At 38.9% G+C, this 23,246-nt stretch overlaps 1 protein-coding gene across 6 annotated transcripts in view; it reads left to right on the top strand.

Annotated features, from left to right (window-relative positions):
* Positions 1-23,246, top strand: part of kcnip4 (potassium voltage-gated channel interacting protein 4) — a 185,475-nt gene that overhangs the window by 140,518 nt on the left and 21,711 nt on the right. The window contains exon 1 of one of the 6 annotated variants that reach the window (XM_020711582.2): positions 8,405-8,988. The exons of the other annotated variants lie outside the window; for them this stretch is intronic. Within the exon in view, the coding sequence (XP_020567241.1) occupies positions 8,877-8,988 (112 nt within the window). The 5' untranslated portion in view covers positions 8,405-8,876. Of the gene's footprint in view, positions 1-8,404; positions 8,989-23,246 lie in introns of those variants that run through there. 6 annotated transcript variants of the gene reach the window in all.

Raw genomic sequence — 23,246 nt, 5'->3', positions numbered from 1 at the left:
TGCCCCCGCTGACAGTAGATCTGGAGGTTATATGGATAAAAGCAGACAGTTATCTGCTCTGACATGCCACCCTGGGCTTTGTGTTACTGTCCATGTGGCAATGCAACTGGCCTTTTCCTTTTCACACTGAAACTCATCACATAGAAAGTTAGATGTCTGTGAAAGGGAGGCCGTTTGTTTAGAAGGATGAATGGCCTTCATTTCCATCGACTCCTGTCCTTTAATTGAATTTGTAGCTGACGTTGTGCTCGTTTATGGCGTTCGCCACCTTTTGACCTGTTGCCGGGGATTGGGCAAACCTTCAGCTTCTTAGTTAAAAAGAAAAGGTCCACAATGAAAGGTTCACTTTCCAATACATTTTTTCCAGTTGCTTCTTTTTTTTAACCTTTTTTAGTTCTCTTGAATTAATTAATTTCATAGTTGTATTAACTTTAAAATGATTTCTGGTCCTGAAAAATTATTTTTTTGTTATTTAATATCAACATTTTGCAGGTTTTCTATAATGACAGGGATTTGTATTTGGTTTTTGTCCTCCATTAGCATTTCTGGACCTTTTCCAGCTCACATTAATAACTTCTTAGCCAAACAAAGTCTCTCAGAAAGAACTCATTTATGTACAACACATAAAGGAAAGTAGAGCCCATGTGTTTACTATTCATCCAGGCTTGAATGATTAGACGTCTGCTATTGTCTGATTACAAAAGAGGCCCAAAAAAAAACACCAAACAAAGTAGCCGACTTTGATGAGGAAAAGACGAACTTGCGAGATTAAAGCCTAGGTAAGAAAGCAAGTGAGGAAAAGAAGAAAAGTAGATGTGGAGAGCTTCAGATTAGTAAAAAGAAAAAATTAGACAGCGAGCGGCTTTGTATTCCCTCGAGGCGCTACCCCCCACCCACCCCCCAGCCTTCCTGCTTTGACCCGACCTCACTGGCTGAGCAGCTGTTACATGCGCCTTACTTTCCTCTTCCCCTGCCACCCTGTTCAGAGCTGCAAATGACAATTTGATGGGGAAAAAAAATACTTTTTTCAAAATGATGGCTTTTCTGTTGATTTTGTCTCCATAGCAACTAACTTATTGTCTGGTCTCCTGGTGGTGACGAACAGGTCTATGTCATTTTTACAAGAAGCAGCTAAATCAAATTTTTGGATTTGCATAGCAAAAGAGGTTACATTGTTTCTTAAATCATTTCCTTCAACTTGAGCTTAAGATTGATGTTTTAAATTTGCACTGTATTCTGGTAAAAATGTTCAAGCAACCATGGGAACACCTCTTTTGTGAGCTCACCAAGCTAACGGCGTTCAAAACCTACAACTTCTAATTCCAATCTTTTTTTCCCAAGTATAACTTCCCAATAATGCTTGGGGAATTAGGAGGTGATAGATCGAAATCCTTAGGAGTTTAAATTCGTAGCTGGTACTGCAGTTTTGTTTTTTATTCAAAATGGTAGCCTCTCCCCAAGGTCAAAAGTCTAGAAAAACTTTGGTTTTGGTTGGAGATGTAACCTGGTGGCATGTCTGTAAAATTACACGAAGATCACTTGAACAAACATTTTTTCCCTTATTGTGCGAAAATGCATGCAAAAATCGCCAAACATCCCACTTAGGTCCTGCAGTACGGTGGCCCAGAAGGGTCACAACACAACACATTAACTTTACACACAACACATTAACTTTACACAAAACACATTAACTTTACACACAACACACTAACTCACAACACAACACATTAACTCACAACACAACACATTAACTCACAACACAACACAATAACTCACAACACATTAACTCACAACATAACACAATAACTCACAACACATTAACTCACAACACATTAACTCATGGCCTAGAAGGGTCACAACACAACACATTAACTTACTTCACAACACTTTAACTCACAACGGAAGTAAAGCAGCAATTGAAGTGCTTTTATTCTGAAAGTACTGCAGCCATCCCATGATTGTTTCCAAACTTTCTTTGGATATCCTCGACTGGTGTGTTTTGGTTTCGTCAGTGGATTTTGAAATATATATTTTTTGAGCCCCATTTGAGATGTTAGCCCCATTCATTTTTGTATGTTTTGCCCACCATTATGTCATCTTCTTTGGGGGAGGTGGGGGTCATTCGCTATGCCCAAAATTCCTTTTCACCAGGTTCTGCAAATAATGGTGGTATTATTTGAGTATGTGGCAGAGGTGATATTTTTGCTTAAAGGTGTAGTAAGAAAGACTTTAAAAAAATATATGGTTCTAGCAGTTCTGGAAAGAAAGTCGAAAGAAAAAGTCCCATTATCGGTCACGCACTTTGCCGCGCTCAGGAGCCACGTTCGAGAACCCATTGATGGTTTAACCCCCCCAATCCAACCCTTTCATGCTGAGTGTCAAGCAGGGAGGCACTGGGTCCCATTTGGTACGACTCGGCCTGGACTTGAACTCACGACCTTCCAGTCACAGGGCGGAACGCTGCAGAACATAAATAAATGGATAATTAAAACATATTGTAAAACAGCCTATCAGCTATCCAAAATATATTATGGATAGCTGAACCAGGTGAATCAGGATTTGGTGAATGGAGGATTCAAACTTTTCTAAGAGTCATATCAACACATCTGTGATTCAAAGTCCACAAAGGCCTTGACAATATTCACTCAGAGGAGAGCTCTATATGGGTGACGGCACATATGTACCTTATTGGCTCATAGTTGCTGTCTCCTCTGCAGACACCAATAAGACGACCTCATTTTATCATAGCTGAAACTGTACCGCTGGCGCTTGCAAATCCCCGCAGGTGTCATCTCATTATCACCACCACTTAAATTTTCATCTGACGGGTAAACAGTGAGACGGTTTCCTCTTCACCTCCTTGTCCTTTTAATAATTGGCGAGCTTTGATTGATGATGGTTACATTACAGCTTGTGCTTGTTTTGTAATTTCACGGGGGCTTATTGGGTGCTTATTGTGAATGATAACTCTTGACGTTGTAATAAAGTTGTAATAAAAATATTCTTGGTCTGCTCATGTAAAAATCTTTAGAAAATGAAATAAAGGTATAAAAATTGCTCAATAAGGAGAACGACTTGCCTAAGTTGGATGTTATTATGTTATATACTCTACTGTTTACTTATTCGTTGCGGGATTTACAAGTTAGGAAAAAGGAAAGGATTCTAGCTCTTGCTTAGAGACAGAAAGACCTACTCTGATCGTCTTTTAATATATTGTAAAAGCGTTCCCAGTGCTCTTTTAATTACAATTAAGCCGTTTTAAGTCAAAACTGAAGAATCCTGGGCTGCCTCTAGGACAGGGGTCGGGAACCTATGGCTCGCGAGCCATATATGGCTCTTTTGATGGTCACATGTGGCTCGCAGACAAATCTTTAATTATACTTTTTTTTATTAGACCAGTCCTTCTCGGGCGCGATGCGATGCCAGAGGCGCGCTGTAGTAGCGATGCTTGGAGAACAAAATCTGCGCCAGCACTTTCACTTTACTATTATCTATTATTTCTCAGAGTTTGTACCACCCGGAAACCTGTGAATTGCGGTGCCTAAAAGTGCGCGCTCCCGTCTCTGAGAAAGAGCGCGCAGTTGCGTGGACGGGATGTGTGAGGAAGAAAGCAGAGGGGGGGGGGGGTTGTGGGGACAGGCAGCAGGTGAATCGCGCAGGGATTGTAAAAAAGTAAAACCCGCTGCCCGTCACTCACTGCAGCGTGAGTGTGTGTTTGGCTCCATGTCTGTCTCACATCTACAGAACATTCCGACCAACGATCCCGTTTAAAGCAGAAACTCACCACGTATCAACGTTCATTGAACGCATCAAGCAGAGATCTGATTGGCCCTCAGCTCTGTCGCTCAGCCTGTTGTTAGGTAGTTTGGACCAATGGGGTTCAGCTGTGGGCCGAATAAGGGAAATGGGAGGGCTGGAGCGGGAGGGGGGGGATATAAAGTTGGGAGAAGCGCTCTCTCTCGTCTCGGCGGGAGAGAATCAGGAGTTGCTGAATTAATCGTACAGCGTTTGTTGTGGTCTGCAGTAACCAGAATAAAGAACCTTAAAAAAGGTTAAGTCTCCGTGCCTCAGTGTGGGAAAGGGACACTACATTATTGTATGGCTCTTTCGAAATTACATTTAAAAATATGTGGCGTTTATGGCTCTCTCGGCCAAAAAGGTTCCCGACCCCTGCTCTAGGACATAGTTTCTGCAGAGCAGCAGATGTTCATTAGAAATTTGCCTTTGAGTTGTGGGTTGGCACCATTGGCGAGGAGCAACCCCGCCTCTCTTCTCCTCCTTTCTGAGAGCTCTCAGTTCACAAGCTCTCCATCAGTGGAGTTAGTTTGGTGCTCACAGGCACCAAACTAACATTTGTAGTGCAACAAAAATGGTGAGAAATATTGAAGCTGTCCAGTTGTACAATTGCGAGGAAAACATAGACGTGCATGGATCTAGTCGTCTATAAGTACAAGAGTTTGTGGCCCGCCCAGTTTATTTTCTGTCACGCAGGAATCTGAGTTCAAATCTCAGGGTGTGCCATACAGTGTTGGTGCTACCAGCTATCTGGGTCTCCCTGTACTTTGATAATACAGGGTTGTGTCAGAAAGAGTATCTGGTGTCAGAACACTCTGCCACACTACTTGTGCTAATCAGTGTAAGCTGATTCGCTGTAGCGACCCTTTACGGGATAAGCCAAAAGGTGAACAACAAGAACAAATAGGTTTTTTTTTCTGTCGCAATTTGAAAAAATGAATACTCAGAAATGCAATTTTGAACCTAATTTTCTTTAAATATGTCCTCTGCCATTATCAAAGGGCCACAAGAACACGTATAAAACAACAAGAACACCATTTTCATTGATATGGATCTTTTAATGTTCACCTTTGATGCACAACAGCGAGTGGATAATGTAGCGTCTGTCTGTGAGACTAAGTCATTGACTGATGCTGTAAGCCTTTCATCTGTCTGTCGTGTCCAGACAAAGTGTGATAAGATTGTGCAAACTGACAATGCCGTCGGACAGAATTCGTTGCTACATGTAAAAAAGAAAAAAAAGAAACGTATATAATTCCTTGTGAGATATTTGACTGTGTGCCGGCAGGCAGACAAAAAGGATTCGGGTTTGTCACACCGCTCCTGCTTTCGCAAAGATAAGGGATTTAGACCTTAGAGCCTCCTGACATTTCAGGCACAGATCATTTCGGAGATGATGTCCAGAAAAGGTTGTGGAGGTTTCGCTGGGGCTTTATGAAAACCTCTAGTCCCATCATGTAGTCATGCAAAATCAGAAGGTAGAGATTTCTTGTTTGGAAAAAAGGTTTTAAACAGAATTTTGCAATAACATTGTACGCGTCCAAGTATCTCTAGACCATTTTCATCAAACTGAAGTCCTGAAACTCATCATGTGGTGAACACAAATCTGTAAAATTTCATAGTGACTCTCCCCTTAAACTAAACAATAGTTTCAAAATCATATTTAAAAAAATGTAGATCACCTCTAAAGCTTGAGGTGCTCAGGTTGTATTACAGAAGGTTTATGAAGTTTGATCTATGATTATCCAACAATTCTGGAGAATTGTAAATGATATAAGGAAATGCAAATGCAAATTATTTTCAATATTTTTCCAGCCACTTTTAGCACACACAAAAAACAGAAAAAAATGTATTCATGCCGGTTGGTAAACAAGGCTATGAAAATATGATGATTTGGGCCAAAGTTCGGTGTTTCGCCCTGGAAACAATTTTCCTCTGGGTTTTAAAGTTAATTATTGATTAATTAAACAAATAAATATTACATTTTTAAAACAAAAGGATGCAATGGTTTACTTGATTTTCAGTAGATTTGTTTTTAAATGGTTGGTTTCAAACCTAACTTTGTTTTTTCTTATTTATTTCTTTTTTTTTACATTAACTCACTAAGATGTGATGTAATAAATCAGTTGGCAACTAGATGGAATTGAAGCCATATGTATGCACCTCCACAGTCTGTATGGTAGGCCTGCACAATAAATTGCACATTTAGAAATAGATAAATAAATATCGATAAGGTGTGCAATACGCATATCACAAAATAGGGCGAAAATTGCAATAAAGGGTTACCTTAAGTTTGCTAAACAATCTTATGGCAGTTTAAAGTATTTAACAAATCAAAGAAATCCCTTTATACATTGACCAGTGAGACGGACCCCTTCACATTGTTGACCAATCGGGTGGAGCTCTTTTATTCATTTATATTGGAGCTCTTTGATGTTAGATGTTCACATAGACGAGGGTCATTTGGAGTAAATTTTAAGTTATGTTGACTATTATTTAGGTAAGACTGTTGAAGTGAAATGGAAATTATGTTTTTGGTTGTTTTGATATTTGTTCATGTATCGCAAGTTATATCGTCACCGTAATATTGATCACTAATATCACAAATAGCAAGTTTTTCTCACATCGTGCAGCCCTACTTTATGGTGTTACTGCCTGAATCTTTTGACTGGAAAAGAAAGAGGTTCTACTGTAATATTTAAAGACCCATGAAAGTTGTGTTTTTAACATGTTCTTGAATCATTTTTGTCATAATGGAAGACCCATATGAAGAAAATTACTCTTAAAATTGCATTTTTGAGTATCTCTTTATCGAAATTGTTGTAAATCAGGAGTAGATGAAAAATACCGTTTGAAAAAGCCTGTAGCATTTACGTCTTCCTTTTCCTGGATGGCTCTTTATTTTGGTTGCACAGGTCATGTTAGCTTGGGGGTGTCAGGGGCTGTAAGCTACCAGGAAAATGTGCAACAAAATGGATGATGATGAATGAGGGCAGGCTTAATCCGTAAGAACAGTCCAGCCCACAACGCAGTTGGGAATTTTTAATGAGCTCATGCCGCTTTGCAGAAACTATGTCCTAGAAAAGGACACAGTTTTTTTGGATTTTGGCTAAAAATGGCATAGTCATAACTAAAAGACCACTGGGAGCACTTTTAAAATAGATTAAAAGATGATTGGAGTGGGACTTTGTCAGCCTTCGGTCCATGAAAGAATGATTTGTTGGTACAAGGTTGAAGCTTTTGCCCCTCGTGCTGTTCATGTTTTTAATGTCTTCAAATGTGTCAGATTGCCAGCTCCACATGTTGGCTGCATCTCTATGATCTACTTTATAGTGAGACTTTTCTGTCAAGTTTGAAATGACCTGTTGCTAAAAATGTCTGCATTTTAAACAAATGCTAAAAGAATAATAATAAGTCATTTTCTTCCAACAATTCTTTGATAGCTCCTTTAAAGTTTCATTTCATTATTTATTTTTTTTCTTTTGTATAAGCAAAATTATTTACTGGTATATGTCTATTTGATTATGAAAGCAGTCTATAAATTTAGTTTTTTTTTGCAGCAGCAGCAGCAGCAGCATAGGTTGAGAGAATCTAAATTTTTCAGTTCAATATTTACATTTTAGTGGACAATCTGCAGTTGAAAATTCACAAGTAAAGCTGGATTTGCATTTTTTTAATGTAAAAAAGACTGAACACATCTTCCTCACATCTTGGTTTGTCACCATATTTAGTTGAGTGAGGGTTCAAAGTTCATTTGCACTTTTGTCAAGCAAGGGTGACCTGAATGTTAAAACGTTTTAGTTTTTTTTTTTTTTTTTTATTTCTGGACCATCTATCACAGAACAAGTGATTTAGAGACTTCGTGCAAAATGAATATCCTGCCATGATCCTTCTAGATTAAAGTGGCTTTGTGCATTTGCATGGGTGATGCATGGACGGACTTTACTGTAGATGGAAGCAGAGCTGTAAAAACAAAATAAACAGTGTTGGTGTTTACAGCCACAATTCTCAGTTATTTTCTTGAACGTTTCAGTCCTTCCTGTTGTTTTTTTTGGATGTATAGTAATGGTTTGAAGAGTCTCCATGAGGCCAGCAGGTGGTGGTGTCTTCTTCTGTTCGCTGACTTTCTCTGACTTGTTCTTCTTCATCACTTCACATTTCAATTGATACTTTAAATGAATTGCATGTTATATCCCAGCTGTGTGTTAAACCAAGACATGCTGACAATTTGATTTCTATAACCGCTTCAGTTAAATTATTGCCAAACACCTTACAAGTGCTTCTATCTGTTTAATTAGAGGAAATAGAGCTGTTGTTGCCGATAAACTCCCATATTTAATTAAATGTTATTTTCCATGTATCCGCTTCTTTAATCCTCATTTTGTTCTCAGAACAGAATATTTATTTTATATATTATATATACTTGATTTTAATTACAGTCCCTCTCATTTGGCTGAAAACTCCACTCCATTCAGGGTTTTACTTTCCCGTCTCTCAACCTGTCTGAACTTCAGGCGGGCAGCTTCGAAGGCGGTCGCGCATCTTCCCTCGCCACACCTCCCTTCCCTCCTCGCTCATATCCACTCCCCTCCCGTCTCCCCTCCCATTGTGGAGCGGCATTGCGCCTGAAAGGGCAAAGACGGAGCCAAAAAACTGTCAGGGAAGAGCAGCCACAGCCCTCACATGCCCCCTCCCAGGAGTGGCGTGGAATCATGAGCGAGGAGGAAGCGTTGGAGGACTTTATCCCTCTTTGAGTCGTTTCTTTTTTGGGACTTTCTGAGATCAGAGAGATTCTGAATGACTTCAGGCTCTTCACTAACCAGAGTCTAAAACAGACCCTCCCCCCTCAATCACCCAGAGTGGATTTAAGAAGTGAGCAATCAGGAGTCGGGTGCCGGGAGTCACCCGGCAAGTGCTTGTGGGCCGGTGTAGCACTGGAGTGGGTGCAGGGGAACTGGAGCGTGGGGCCAGGTGGGAGCGGGGGTCCTGGTCCTGGAGGCGCGGAAGAAGGCGAGGAGGCTGGCTCAGGATCCGGGTTTGGGTCTGGGCATGGTGGCTTGGAATGGGTGGAGGGTGGAGAGATGCTGAACTCCATCTGGGAGACAGAGGGGCTGCAGACGGTGGGCATTGTGGTGCTGGTGTTCGCCTCCATCAAACTGCTGCACCTACTGGGGCTCATCAGCTTCTCGGAGGGTAAGTCACTGAGGAAAACGGTAGAAGAAATGTAAAACCTTATTTTGGTTTATTTATTTTGCCTAAATGTCTATATGTCTATATGTCTTGCCTTTTTATCCCTTTTAAGCTCAAATTTCTTGGCTAGTTATTTGAAATCATATACTGGAAGCTTTTTAAACCTATACGAATAATAGTTTTGCCAATTTCAAATTTCTCATATAAGGAAACACAATTATTTTTGTGTTCTTGTGTAATGTAAACCCCAAAATACACCTTTTCTAATCCTTTTATAAGCTTTAAAATGTTTCTCCTTGTTAAGTTTCCATAGTACTTACTTCTTTTGAAGTGATACGAAACCCACTGGGGGTCCATAATTAGTCAACACAAAAGAAGTCGGTTCAGGTTTTGCACAGTGCATTGAAGACCTGCTGCTTTTACTAAATGTAGTGAAACGGCATATTTTGAAAATTTGAATAATCATTTAAAAATTGTTAATGCTGCTTACGTATCCAAACAGACGACTGCAGATGAGAAAGACGAAGCGTCCTGATTGAGATGCTCTGGTCCAGATTGAAGATTGTCATCCCAGAGACTCATGGGAGATGTGTTTTCATCCGAGAAAACGGTGAAGTTCACAATGAGCAGAACTGTTTACACGCTTCAGCGAACAGTTACCAGTTGCTCCCCCCTTTCTCCAAATCCAGCCGGCACATATCGATCACTTGCTGGGGTCCAGACGACGGACCTAACCTCTCTGCTTGGTGTTTTCCCCACACGCGTCTCCCTGTAATTGTTGTCCGCTGTGTCACAGCGTGGCACCCATTAAGCAGTCAGAACAGATATTGACGCCTACATTTGCTTTCAGCCATGTCATCAAGAAAAAAGAGGGTAATAGCTGGGCTGAAATTACTTTTTCTTTTTTTTTTTATATGATGAAAGGGAAAAATAGGCATCTCTGATCCTTTCTGATCATCGTACTATAAAAGAAATAGGGTTTCTAGAAATGTTTGAGCCATTTCTGCTTTGTTGAAAAAGTCAAAGAAATGTGATTTAAAACCCCTTTAAAACTTTGTTTTAAAGGCCCACTTCAATCCTCTTTTGATCTGTTTTAAAATTATTCCCAGTGATCTTTTAATTATGATTATTTTGTTTTTAGACCCCCAAAAAAAGTCATTTTTGTAGGAGATAGTTTCTGCAGAGCGGCAGGAGTTTATTAGATAATCACCTCTGAGTTGTGGGCAGAAATTGTTGGCAAAGAGCAGCCTTGCCCATCGATTTTCTAAGTCACAGAAGGCATTTTTTTTGTCTGCTCCTGATTCAGAAATGCAATTTTAAGCTTAATTTTCTTTACATCTGTCATGCATTATCAGAAAAATGGCACAAGCATATGTTAAAAACACCGAAAACATCATGCTTATCAAAGTGGGTCTTTAAATGTTACAGATTTGAAGCAGCAGCTTAATATCCTTCAATTATATTCTCAATTTTTACACAAATCCTCAACTGTAGCAGCTGTTACCTTTGCAACAGATAAAATTGTTTGTACCTTTTTTTTTTAATTTATTTTGAATAAAATCTCCAAGGACAAGGACGGATTTGCAGAAAGTGCATGCTCCGCTTAGCATTCATGCTGTGAGACGTATGTTCACAGCTGGGAGCTGCTCCACACAATCACATCCCTTTACCTTCGGCCACCTGAGCAGCTCCATCGGGGGCGCCGAGGGGGGATAAAAGTCGCACTTTAAACGTCTCTGTGGCGTAAATGTTGAGGGAAATTCTCAGCTGGGCTGCAGATTCCAGTCACAGGAGAGGTTGTGGACAGCGAGTGCTCCCGGATGTGTTTTTTGTTGTTTTTTTTACTGTAGGGAGAAACTGTACATTTTGTTCAAATCAAGTTGCAGAAGATGTTCCACTCTAACCACTTTGCAAAGTTCATGTGCAGACTCTTTCGTGTCACAGCCATGCTTTTCATTTGAAAGGGAAAAAAATAACAAGGCCGTTGCATCAGACTGTGCAGTCACATTGAAAAGAAGCACGCAGCATCGCACCATCTAATTGAGAATGCGACTGAAGTGATGTTTGCATGCATTTTTGCCATCCATCTCCGGGCTAATAGGAAGTTGTCACCTCAGTCATCCGTGTGCTCATCTCATAAAATCCTATAATAAAGCAAATGCGTATTCGGCTTTTACCATATTGATTTGATTAGATTCCACTTGTGTCTTTAATCTCTCTTCACACGTGTCACACAATATGCATGAATACATCTCCATTGCAGGAGTCCAGACTGCTGAACAAAGCCTCATTAGGTGCAGGCTAATCAGTCTGTCACTATGATAGATCGGTCTCTGGTTCAGCTGTGCACAGGCCCTACTGTAACCTCTGCAACCAAATTCTTATTGTACTAGGACCCTTTTAACACACTAGCAATAATCAGCAAAAGGTGTCTGCAATGACATCCACATTTCCTTCGTTTCTCTTGTTTAGGAGTTTTAATCACTGCAATTTTTTTATCTTGGGGAATATTGTGATCTCAGTTAAAATGAGACATTTTATGATTTTGCTGGGTCATGGACTAGAGACGAAGGTGGAATATTAAAAACCTAATTTCTCCAAGTCTGTATGCTATTTTCATAAGTTTTAATTTCCACTCCAATAAGTTTTTTGAATCTGTTTTTAAAAGCATTTTCAGTGGTCTTTTAATTATAATTGATTTTAGCCAAAATGAAAAAAAAAACCTGTGTTGTTTCCTTTTTGGGACATAGTCTCTGCAGAGCGACAGAAGTTACCTTAGAGTTGTGGGCGGACTGTTGGCGCAGGCCAACCGCGCCCCTTATTCCCCTTTCTGTTGCTGAGAGCTCTTTGTTTCCACTCTGCCCCACTAGCTTACGGTCCCTCACACCCACAAACTAATATTACCGGTGAAGAAATAGTTAGATTTTAAGTTTAATTGTCTTTATATATGTTATCCATCATCAGAAAATGGCAAAAGCTTTGAGTGTTAAAAAATACTTACAGCAAACTTTTTATTGGAATATGGGTTATCCCTGAATTTGAGGTGTTTTTTTCATCTTCATACCTGGTCACCAATTTAGAGTAAAGCATCTTTAATTCAATTGTGCTGCTGTATGTCATAGAGGATCCAATGTTTTGGATTAATTTCCTTCTGATGTCAATTTTCACATGGATAATTTTACACAGTTAAAGATTGCCGATCAATAATCTTAAAGGATGACTGTAAAGACAGAATTACAGTATGTCTGCAAAGCTACAAAGTGCCCTTTTAAATGAAATAATTCTACTGTCCATCAAAGAGCATGAAGCAAAAGAAAGAGTGGCAGGATTCCTACTAAAACCACAAAATTAGAATAGTGTTCCAGGCAAAGATAAAGGGGAATTTAACATGACTAGATAAAGAAAAAGCACTACAGGCCAGCTTAAAGCAGTTCTAGCTGATGATATGGATCTTTTGGTGAGTTCACATCCCCAGACCACTCACAGGGAATTAAATCAGCTCTGTTTCCACAGGTGATGCTGTAAATGTGATGCTCTGCTGATCTTGTCTGGAAAACATGGTGGTGACAGCATCATGGGTTAAGTTGAACACAAGCAGGGAGCCAATGATGCTGAAGTTGTGGCCAAGTTAGCTGTGTATCCCCTTGACAATTTGTGTTTGATTTAAAAAAAAAAAAAACAATTCTAAGATTTAACTCACCATCCCCATTCTATGGAGTCCTATACTGTTCATAATTAAATAAATAAATATTTACTTAAATAAATAAATACACAATCAACAAATAAATATCTCATAAATATATAAAAAGATCATGAAATTGTGAAAAACCTGCACAGTGATTTTAAATTGGCCATCATGTTATTCAAGATATTTCATTTTGCTTTAAAAACCTGTTCATTATTTTAAAACAGCATTTTAAAATATTCATTTTTAATCATGTGGAATATTATTATAATTCTGTCTTTTTTCAGAAGCTCGTATTTCAAAATCAATATTTTCCAAAGTAGCTTTGTTTTTATTAACATGTTTGTTTTTCACAATGGCGTATTTATTTCATGAAGAGCTTTTTTCAGGAGAATGAGTCTATCTGTCAATCAGTGAATGTGGGCGGGATCTAAACGCATATTGGCTCATCGATGGAAATCGACTCATATTCCTCGATACCCGCTCAGCAGTGTTCCAGTCAGAGAGATTACATGTTTCAGCGATGTCTGCACGGCTTTGCTGACATTAGAGATCAAATAGAGACAAACAATCTGTCTGCTGCAGAAGATGCAAACATCTACGACTCTGTTTTTGTAGTTTGAGGGTTTGTGTGGACCAAACCACAGAGGAGCTCCGGTCGTCCACGTCTATAAGTCCCCCGTTGAAACACTCCTCATTCTTACACCATTCACTCAGAGCTCACATCGTGCCTTATGTCGTCTCGCGGGAGGCGAGCTGCGCAAAGCGGAACAAGCCTGCTCAGGCCTCCTGACTGAACCTTATATTTTTCTATTTTCATTGAGACAATGATTATAATCAGGTCCTCTGATTTTATTTTTCGCTCCCGGGAATATGTTGAACCTTTCCTGCGATGACGTTTCTGACCGTGGTCGGAAAACGCAGCGGATATCCGGGATTGATTGAGCAATTCTCCAGCCAGGGCTTACTCCAAGAATCAGGCTCTGTACTTTGGAGGAAACCTTTTTTACTATTACTTTTCCGGGGGACAGAGCAACAGACCCTTAACCTGCGCTCACACATACACTCTCGCGCTGCCTGGGCGCTCTGCTTTACACGTAATTTAAGAGGTAGTTTGACTGCAGGAGCTGAAGCAGAAGCTCTCTGGGATGATCTCATGAACTCAAACATGGAAACATTGTTATCATGTGAAACTATTCAAAATAAATAAACATGATCTTTTAACGCTCCATGTACATTGTGCATCCATGCATTTTTACTGAGATAAGCGCAGGCAACCGCTCCATGTGGCTATCAGGCTAAAAACATTAGGTGGCAGCCCCTCCCATACGCGGCATGGTGCGTTCATGGAACTCCAGTTCATAGAAGTTTTGTGGAACTCCAACAGCCACCCAGCCTAACTTAGGCCACTACTAGATATTCATGAGAAGATGAAAATTTCCGAACCGACCACAAAATCACCCGAATTATGCACACTCGCCCAAAGCCACTTTTGTCCGCAAATTTAGAACAAAAACTGCCCAAGTTATTGTAACACTGTGGATGTGTTAAGGTGCAGACTCCCCCTAGTGTTGAGGAGAGTGCATTGCGCCGTCAGGTTTGGTGAAGCATCTTCGATCGATGTAGTCAGGGTGCTGCTGCTCATGTCTGAGTTAAGGAGTAGCCAATCACAAAAGTGTCTCCGCCTTGTCTAGTTTGATTGACAGACAGACCCATTCTCCTGAAAAAGCTCTTCATGAAATAAAAAAGCCATTGTGAAAAACAGCAACATGAAATAAAAACAAAGCTACTTTGGAAAATATTGCTTTTGAAATCCAAGGTTCTGAAAAAGCGTAGAATTATAATAATATTCCACATGATTAAAATGAATATTTTAAAATGCTGTTTTAAAATAATGAACAGGTTTTTAAAGCAAAATGAAATATATTGAATAATGTAATGGCTAATTTAAAATCAGTCTGCAGCTTTTTCACCATTTCATGATCTTTTTATATATTCACGAGAGATTTATTGGTTGATTGTGTATTTGCATGAGGTTATATTTATTTAATTAATTAAATATTTATTTATTTAATTATGAACAGTATAGGACTGTCTGTACAGTATAGGTATAGTAACAGTATAGGATCTGGTCTGATTATTTCTGATTGGTCGTGTTTACTTGGGGGTGGTCTAGTGTTGACTCTGGGCAGGCAAAAATGATTTGATCATCTGTTTTCCTGGGGTATGATAAACCCAGAAGAGGGAAAAAAAGAGTAATAACGACCCATGTTGATGGCATAAAAGTATTTGGATGTTTTTAAAGGAAGAATAGATTAAAATTTAAGGGCGACTAGCCGCTTGCATTCACAAGCACATCTGGAATAAAATAATAGAATGACCAGTAAAAAAAGAATAAAACCATAAAAACAATTGAAGATTAAAAATGTTATTCGAAAGCATAATAAATCCATAAAATATTCATAAATCAAAATCTAATACAATAAAACCATGAACATAAAAGAAGGTTGAAGTCGGCACCTGCCAGTCTGCCAGTCTGCGTGTCTGGAACATTGTTTAATGGCCTGAAAGTGTAACTAAAAGTTGTATCTTCTATATGACCTCTCTACAGCTGTTGCATAGCAAACGCCTTATTGTGTGTTGGGGTTTTAATCTGTTTTAATCTGATATTTTGTACTTTTTAAAGTACAAAATAATAATATCACTGCTTTGTGATGAATATTATGGTCAAAACAGCATTTAGGGAAAGCATATCATAGTGAATTCAGATTTTGGAAAATATGTATTTTGTACGTAACCAAACGTAGCGATGCTCAATTGGACTACTTTGGGCTTTATGTTTATTCATATAATAAATTAATACACAAATATAAATGAACATCATTAGTGTTGACTACATTTTAAGTCATCCAATTTCTTTTATTTGAAGATTCATTGATGCATTTTCTTTTCTTTTCTTCAGCTAGAAAAATTGATAACTCCACCCATCAACAAGACCGAGACTCATCATAACTGTGATTAAGCTCCAATTTAGGGCTTTCCTTCCTGTGGTACTAAAATTTTATAACTCCTTTTCTGACAACCTGTTCACTTCATAAAACCCCATGACAGCATTTTACATTCATTTTACACACTGCTAATTTGTGCTGCGTTGTTTTTGTAACATAACCTATTCTTTCTTTTGTTTTGTTCCATGTTGTAATTTTAATTGCAAAAAGTGAAACTTCCCCCTGAGATAAGTAAGTATTCTGATTCTAAAAGAATTAAAATGAAGAACTTTAATTAAAACTATTAAGACATAAGCCATAAGACAATTTTGTTTTTTCACCTCTCGTGGTTCGTAATGTGCAATCTGTTCTGCGTCCTGATTGGCTGTAGACCTTGTTAATGGTCAGGTCACCTGTTAAATATTCAATCGCAAGCAGATTTTTTTTTTCATTTCATAATAGTGGACTTAGTTTTCTATGAGCTTTGAGATTTTAAGCATAGAAAAGTGTAGAAAATGTGTAGTGAGAAGTTATACTGCCTTAAAACATCTTAATTCTACTTCACATATTTCAATTGTTGAATTTTTACTTCGAACCCCCATGATAAACTAGGAACAACTGTAATTTTCCTATTTTTCTAAGGCCTTTTTTCTACTCTTTAAAGACGTTTCCTGTAGTCTAGAAGGTCCTTTTCCTCATCACGTGAGGAAGTTATGACCTCCAACATCTTCATGTCAGCCAGACCAAAGCTTTATCCTGCTCATCTTTGAATTTGCTTTTTCTGCATTTTCTGTTGGCACAAACGCTGTGCTGCTTATTTATGAGGTTGTTTTCTTAATAAAGCCCCTTTTGCTGACTCAGCTTCTGTTAAAGCCGACTCAGCAAAAGCCTTTAACATCATTAGTATTTCAAATGACAACATTTACAGGCTGTTTTAGTTAATGTAATTGGCAATTAGGAATTTAAAGCAGCAACAACAAAACAAAAAAAAAAAACGTATTTCGAGGCACCTTCTCTGGACTGTTCATCTACTTAACTGATCTGTTTAGAAAATCTATCAATTGTTTAAATTAGCCTTTGGCGGTTCCTCCAAGATGCCTATTTAAAGAGCAGCTTGATCAAATTGACCTTTGTCTGAGCGTCTGAACCGAATGTCCTCCTGGTGTCTTTGAAAGCAAGAAGGGCAAACACAAAAGAGCTAATTGAAAGAGACGGACCCACATCTGTCAGTTTAAGTCAAGAAAGCAAGGACATGTATGACTCAACTGATCAGTTTGGATGCAAACATCAAAGATAATTCATTCTGATAGCCTGGCGTGACAAATGGTTTTGTGCCAAAGATCTGTCATGGATGTCAGAAGAGGAAGCACGAGTCGGCTCATCTTCCTAATGATACACTTAATTAAATGACCTGTAACCATTTCACAGCGCCGCCTGGACGCAGTCTTGTGAATTGTTAACCCTTGTTGAGCCCTCATTAATTCACATCTGCGATGTTTGCAAATTGGAAAGGTCTTGCTAAAGCAAAGTGTTGCCTCTAAAGATTTATTAAAGCTTCCATAACGCCGCAGAGCTTTGAAGCTACACAGGTTAGCTCTTCTGAGTCAAGGCTGCTCCGCCAGGCCCATTCGGCATCTCTTTAATTAGTGAGTAAAATGAATAATTGTGTTTCCACATGAGTCCAAAAAGCATGTTCTCCATAGTTAAACCAAGGACATGGGTTCTTCATGAATAATGCGGTAAATCTTAGCCAGACTTTATTATTTCATTGTGAATTCCTGACTCTCCCTTTTCTGTTTGTTTGTGTTGATGGGCTGAACTATGGGTCATTTTATTTGCATGCTTTTTAATAGAGGAAGAAAATCTTCAGTATGCAAGGACAATGCCCAAAACTTGCACTCAGGAAAAGCCAAATTGCGTTTTTTATAAAGTTTTAATCATTTGAAGGGAAAACTGGAAGTGAAACTTTCCTTTTCTAGAGGCGAAGGGCTTTGTAAATATACAGTGATGCTAAAGGAAAGGCGCTATCACGCAGACCATAAATCATGTTGTCGTCTGGCTGACTATAGCACCTTTTCCTCACAATGGCAGCGACAGTTTAAAAGCCTCACTGTCAGCCTTATAATGGCAGGTAATTAACTATCCAGGCCTTTTAGTTTCACTTTTAGTCATTTTTCAAGGGGAATCTATCCATTTTGTTGTTGCGGCACATTCGTTTTGATAACATTAGACAGTTCTTTTGGGGCTCAGGCTGGTAATGCGCAGTATTAAAAAAAGAATTTGTAGAAATTGGCGTTTCCTGTCTGCAGCTGAAATAAAGATGACTCCACGAAGAAGTACACATCATTTTTTTTTCTTTCTGGCTTGAAAGCTCTAAAGTTTGTTGAATTGAGATGAATTTCTCCTCCTCCTCTCCTGTCGCATCTTACCACCTTAAAAAATTGAGGGGACCGGAAAGGGTAAAAGACCGTCCCCTGCACCGTCACAGCCAGGTTTTCTTAGAAAAAGTCCATTATTGAAGAACTTCTTGGTGACAAATGGATGCAATTAAAATCATAGACTGCTCTTTCCCCTAGATTCCAATAAATGCCACCGCTCTCTGATGGTGTGTCATTACGGCCACTCGGAGTGTCCATTGTCTCTCATAAAAAGCCCTGACATCCTGTCCCCAGACCACCAGTCACTGCAGTCATTCATGCTTAGTTTGCCCGGAAAAAAAGACAATTTTTAAAAATCATACTCCGCTTTCTTATCTGGATTGCTCACACCGACTAGGCTTTGGGTCTGTGCACAAAACGGCGAGCAAGTTAATTGCTTTAATGGTGGTAAACAAAAACAAATGTGTACTTTTACTTGCAAAGAGCCAGTAATTTCAGAAGTGTGCACTTTGTTCTGCAGACTTAATGGACGTGTTCCAAGCTTTAATCATCTCGCCTGGTTTTTACAGATCCCTTCCAAGTCTCTTTGTGTTCAGGCAAAACATTGGCACAAAGAAACAAAAAGTTTCATCCAAACATAAGTTCATTCACATTTCATTAGATTGCCGTTGAAGGGATATTGGTTAAATGCTTGTTTTGTTTAGTTAACCCTGTATAACTATTCATATCGTATGTGATACTGGTATTTCTGAGACACCCATGTCATTCTCACAATCCAAACTTTCCTTAGAAACCCTTTGTATATGACCTACCGGTAGTCTGTTTTCTGCCCTGCAGTTCATCATCACTCCACTAGGGGCAGTAGAAGGGCATTTCCTGCTCATTTCAAAATGGCTGCCTTCATAAAATTTCAAAAACTCTTTTGGGGGGCAAACGTTTAGCTAATTTTAAAACCCTATGGTGAGAATAACTCATTTAATGTTGTTCTTTTATAATGACTACTTGCTGTATAAAAGAATGCTAATTTGTTGATAATGACTTTTTTATAATACAGTTACATCACGTAAAAGTGTGTGGATCTAATCTGAGACAAAATGTTTTTGTTTTTTTTTTCCTGGAAAGCAGATAAGGTCGGCACAATGGGACATCGTTGATTGGATGATGATGTCCAGAATCGCTTCATGTCAAATAACTTTTGGTTGAAATGATGGACAAACATCATCATCCAATCAGTGATGTCCCATATGCTGGTTTCCAGAAAAAAATATTATGTAAAAATATCACATTTCGAAAAACAAGAACAATTTCCAGGAACCAAAATAAATTTTATACTTTATTTTGGAAGTGGAAAATAATTTCCACTTCCTTTTTTTGTATTTCTTTTCTTTTGTTTTCCAAAAAATTTCATTTTTAATTTTTTACTTCTTCTTTTAATTGTGTAATGGTTTCTGTAATTTTGTTTTGATTTCCAAAATGTAGTTTTTGTATTGTTTTTTTTGGTTTCAAGTTGATTTGTTGGTTTTATTTGGACTTTAGGGACACCGTATAAACTAAATACAGCAATTTTTTGTGTGGATTTCATCAAAGGGGTAAAAGACATCCTAATTCTAAAAAAAAAATAATAATAATTCTCTCCACCTTTTGGAAGTAGAGGGCTTCAAATGGTTAAAGCTTGATCTTAAGACAAATGAAACTGAGGTCTTCTGGTCAGTGGCCTATCGCTCCTTCTTGTATTTCCTTTCAGAGCTTATTTCTATTCAGTGCACAATAAATGTAAACAAATAGTAGATCTGCATCTACCTTTTTCAATGTTATTTTTTCATTACACGGTGGAGACTCTGAATTACGTGTCTTATATCGGCTTGAATCAACAGATCTTAGAAAAGCACAAGTGTACCTGTGTCGCCTGTTGTTAGCTCTGGCGCTCTGGATGTCTGCTGTAATTTGTTTTTGAAAGCTGGGGACATTTTCCCACCGCAGTAGGAAATTCATCGCATTATCAGAAAGGCAAACTGCTAAAAAGCCCCTGGTTTTATTATCCAGATCTGCAGACGCTGCTGTGACATGCAAGGTGGCACATCCATTTCACATTCATTTTTTTTTTAAATCTGGCTCTCAGGGCCATCAGAAGTCCATATTAGGCCATGGAAAGCACTTTGTTCCTGTTTATTTTTTTGTGCATTTTTGCAGATTCTCTACTTTTTTTTTAACCAAATTTGAAATTCCTTCAATCTAGTTTCAGTTTGTGTGAGCAAAGAAAAAAAAATACTGACTGCAACTCCTCCCATTTAGCCAAACTTCCTGTCTATCTGTGTATTTAAAACTTTTGTGGTGCACACTGAGAACATCTCCTTCAAATGGGCTCATCTCCAATTTTTTTAAAATGTTTTCTGGTCGTTATGTTTAGCACAAAAGAAAAGCACGTTCATAGAACTGTTTTGTGCTGATAGAGCCGTCCGATTCTGCCATTTCACTTCAGTGTTCTTCAGGGAGATGCCTTTAACGTTGGTGTTCCATCAGATCTGCAGGTCATTTTGAAACAGCAGTGGCCTTTGTGGAAAAGCTTGCCAATAATGCTGTGACACCGGCTGCCATCTCATCTGCTCGTCTCTCTGGTAAAAACATACATCCTCAAGAGTGAAATCTCATTCTAAACACTCAGCTGAATAGTAGGCGTCTAATTCTCAACTCTTGGTTATTTAGTGTGATTTTAATTGGGCCCTTTAGCTTCTCTAATTGTGCATCTGACCTTCTGTAAATGGACTCTGGGTAAATGGTTACTAATAGTGAGCTGACATTTACAGGGATGGTAGACGCTAAATTGAAAATCGAGAAAATATTGACAAGTCCTTCATTAACTTCAGTTTAAATACCAAACAACCTTTAATTCTTTAAATCTTACTCATGTTATGTCTTCCACCGTGGACCGTGGAACATGTTTGTAAAATGTTATGATACTAAAACAGACCAGGTTAGGTTAAGGTTGAGAAAAATGTTACGCGGTTCTTTTTGACTCTGGAGAAACAATGATGCTGTGTCTCATTGTGTGCTAATCAAACAATTGTGATGTCGACTTTGAGACCGTCGTCTTCAAATCTACAGGAAATAGATGTCAATGTTAGAAGAAGTAAAAACTAGTGTATATTTGTACAGCGCTCTTCTACCTTCCTCGACGTCCCAAAGCACTTTATAGTCACAAACTCATTCACACACTGATGGCGGCTCACAAACACTGGCGCCAGCCTTCCACCAGAGGCAAGGTGGGGTTCAGTGTCTTGCCCAAGGACACTTCAACACGTGGATGGGCAGGGCGGGAATGGAACCTGCAATATTCTGATCAGAGGTCATCCGCCCTACCCCTGCATGACAGCCAAAAATTTTGCAAGTTAGACTTTACTATCATCGGGGGCAGAGCAATGGGGATAGCCCCCTCCCCGCCACCAGCCCCCAAAGCCCCTAGTTTTTGTGCCAGAACTGACATAATTTCCAAAAATTAAGAAATCATTGATAAAAGCTACTTTAAGCATTGCAAAAATAAGATTTAAATTAGCAGTTAATTTAAATCAGTGTTTTTTAACCTTTTTTAGGCCACGGCACACTTTAACCTTGACAAAAATCCAGCAGCACACCAGCATCCAAAAAAAAAAGGAGAAACTCATAGTCTGAATTGATCTACAGCCCCTCCGCAATCTCACCTGCATTTTTGTGATAATTGTGGCAGAAAAAGTTGGAAGTAGCAGCTATTTTTTCTAAAAGATGTAATAAAAGTTAAGTTAAAAGATTTACAAACCGTTTTATGTGTGTTCATTGTGGTTTCAAGACGTCAAAGGAAGACTCATTGTGCACTAAGACGCTGTCACTTTAACCCAATGCATGATGGGAGATGTAGTGCAAATAGCCGCCGGATGCAGACAGACTCTCATCTCTGGGCTTCATTGTTTTGTTCACTTGTCCCACGGTCTGACACCGGATTCTGTGGAAAGCTACATCGATAAAGACGAGCTTTAGCTGGTCTTTTTGTTGGAACTGAGCGACTTTAGGAGCAGAATCAGAACAAGGACGTGAAGACTTTAACCACTTCTGATTGATCAGACTGATGATGTGTGATTAAGACTCCAAGAATGATTGAAGGAGACAATTAAAGGGGCGGGAATTTTCCGAAAACAGATGTAGCTGCAGCTTAATCGCGGTACCGTCATTCTTATCAAAATGTCTTTAATAGAATCAAATAAACACAAAGAAAAAAGTATTTTACGATATTTCATATTCATAACTACTCAGTGTTTTATCAGGGCCTGTTTGGATGAACACAGAGCTGATATCCTGGAGATGGTAAACATTTTTAGATCAGTTAATGAAGGCAATTTCCCACGGCACACCTGACCATCTCCCACACTGTTTAAAATGTTCTAACGAAGCTTCATGGTGTTAAAAATTCTACTAAAAAAAGTTATGTCACTGACAGTTTTAAGGATGTCTACAAAGAGAAATCAATTTTTATTATCAGCTTTACAAACGGATAAAAGACAAGTTTTAATGTATAACTGTACGGCAGTTAGACCCCCACCCCCACTGAAACGACTTTGTTCTGATTCTACTCATCTAAGGCCCTGCAGTCAGAAAACCCTGATGATTAGCAGCCCGCAGTGAGGTGGTACACACAGCAGGGTAGGTCATCACAAAATCTACTCAACTAAGTCAGAAGTCTGTCTTCTCCTGTCTTCCTAGATATATCAAGGCGCTCAACAGAGCACCCCTTTTCTCTGCATCACAATCAGCTGATTCACGTTGATCGTGTCCAGGAGTTCCAGTAAATCAAAGAGTGTGTGTTGTTTTATTGTTACCGATGACATCGCAGATGTTAAAGGCTTAAATGGCAATGAATGGACTTCAATTTGTCATATCAAATGCCGTTGTAAGCATTTCTGTTTAAAGTTAACCTTGAAAGAAATAGCAAATCCTAACTTTGAAGGAATTCATATCAGTTCTGTTTTCTCTCTGAAGCCCATAGAGATTTTACGATTTTTGTGATATTTTCAGGTTTTTTCTTCCTCAGGATTTGGAACAGACTGCGATAACAGTGAGCTCAGGTTCTGATGGAATCCGTTTGGGATACGGTGTCATTGTGAGCTTATCTGTGCCAAACCTCATACTGCTGAGGTAGATGGATGTGAAGAAATCTGATTCATTGATATGGTTTCCTTTGATAAT

The sequence above is a fragment of the Oryzias latipes genome, chromosome 18 (assembly GCF_002234675.1).
Source record: "Oryzias latipes chromosome 18, ASM223467v1".
In the NCBI taxonomy this organism is placed as follows: domain Eukaryota; kingdom Metazoa; phylum Chordata; class Actinopteri; order Beloniformes; family Adrianichthyidae; genus Oryzias; species Oryzias latipes.
Note: the sequence above shows the minus strand (reverse complement) of the source record. Positions and strands in the feature narration are given on the sequence as shown.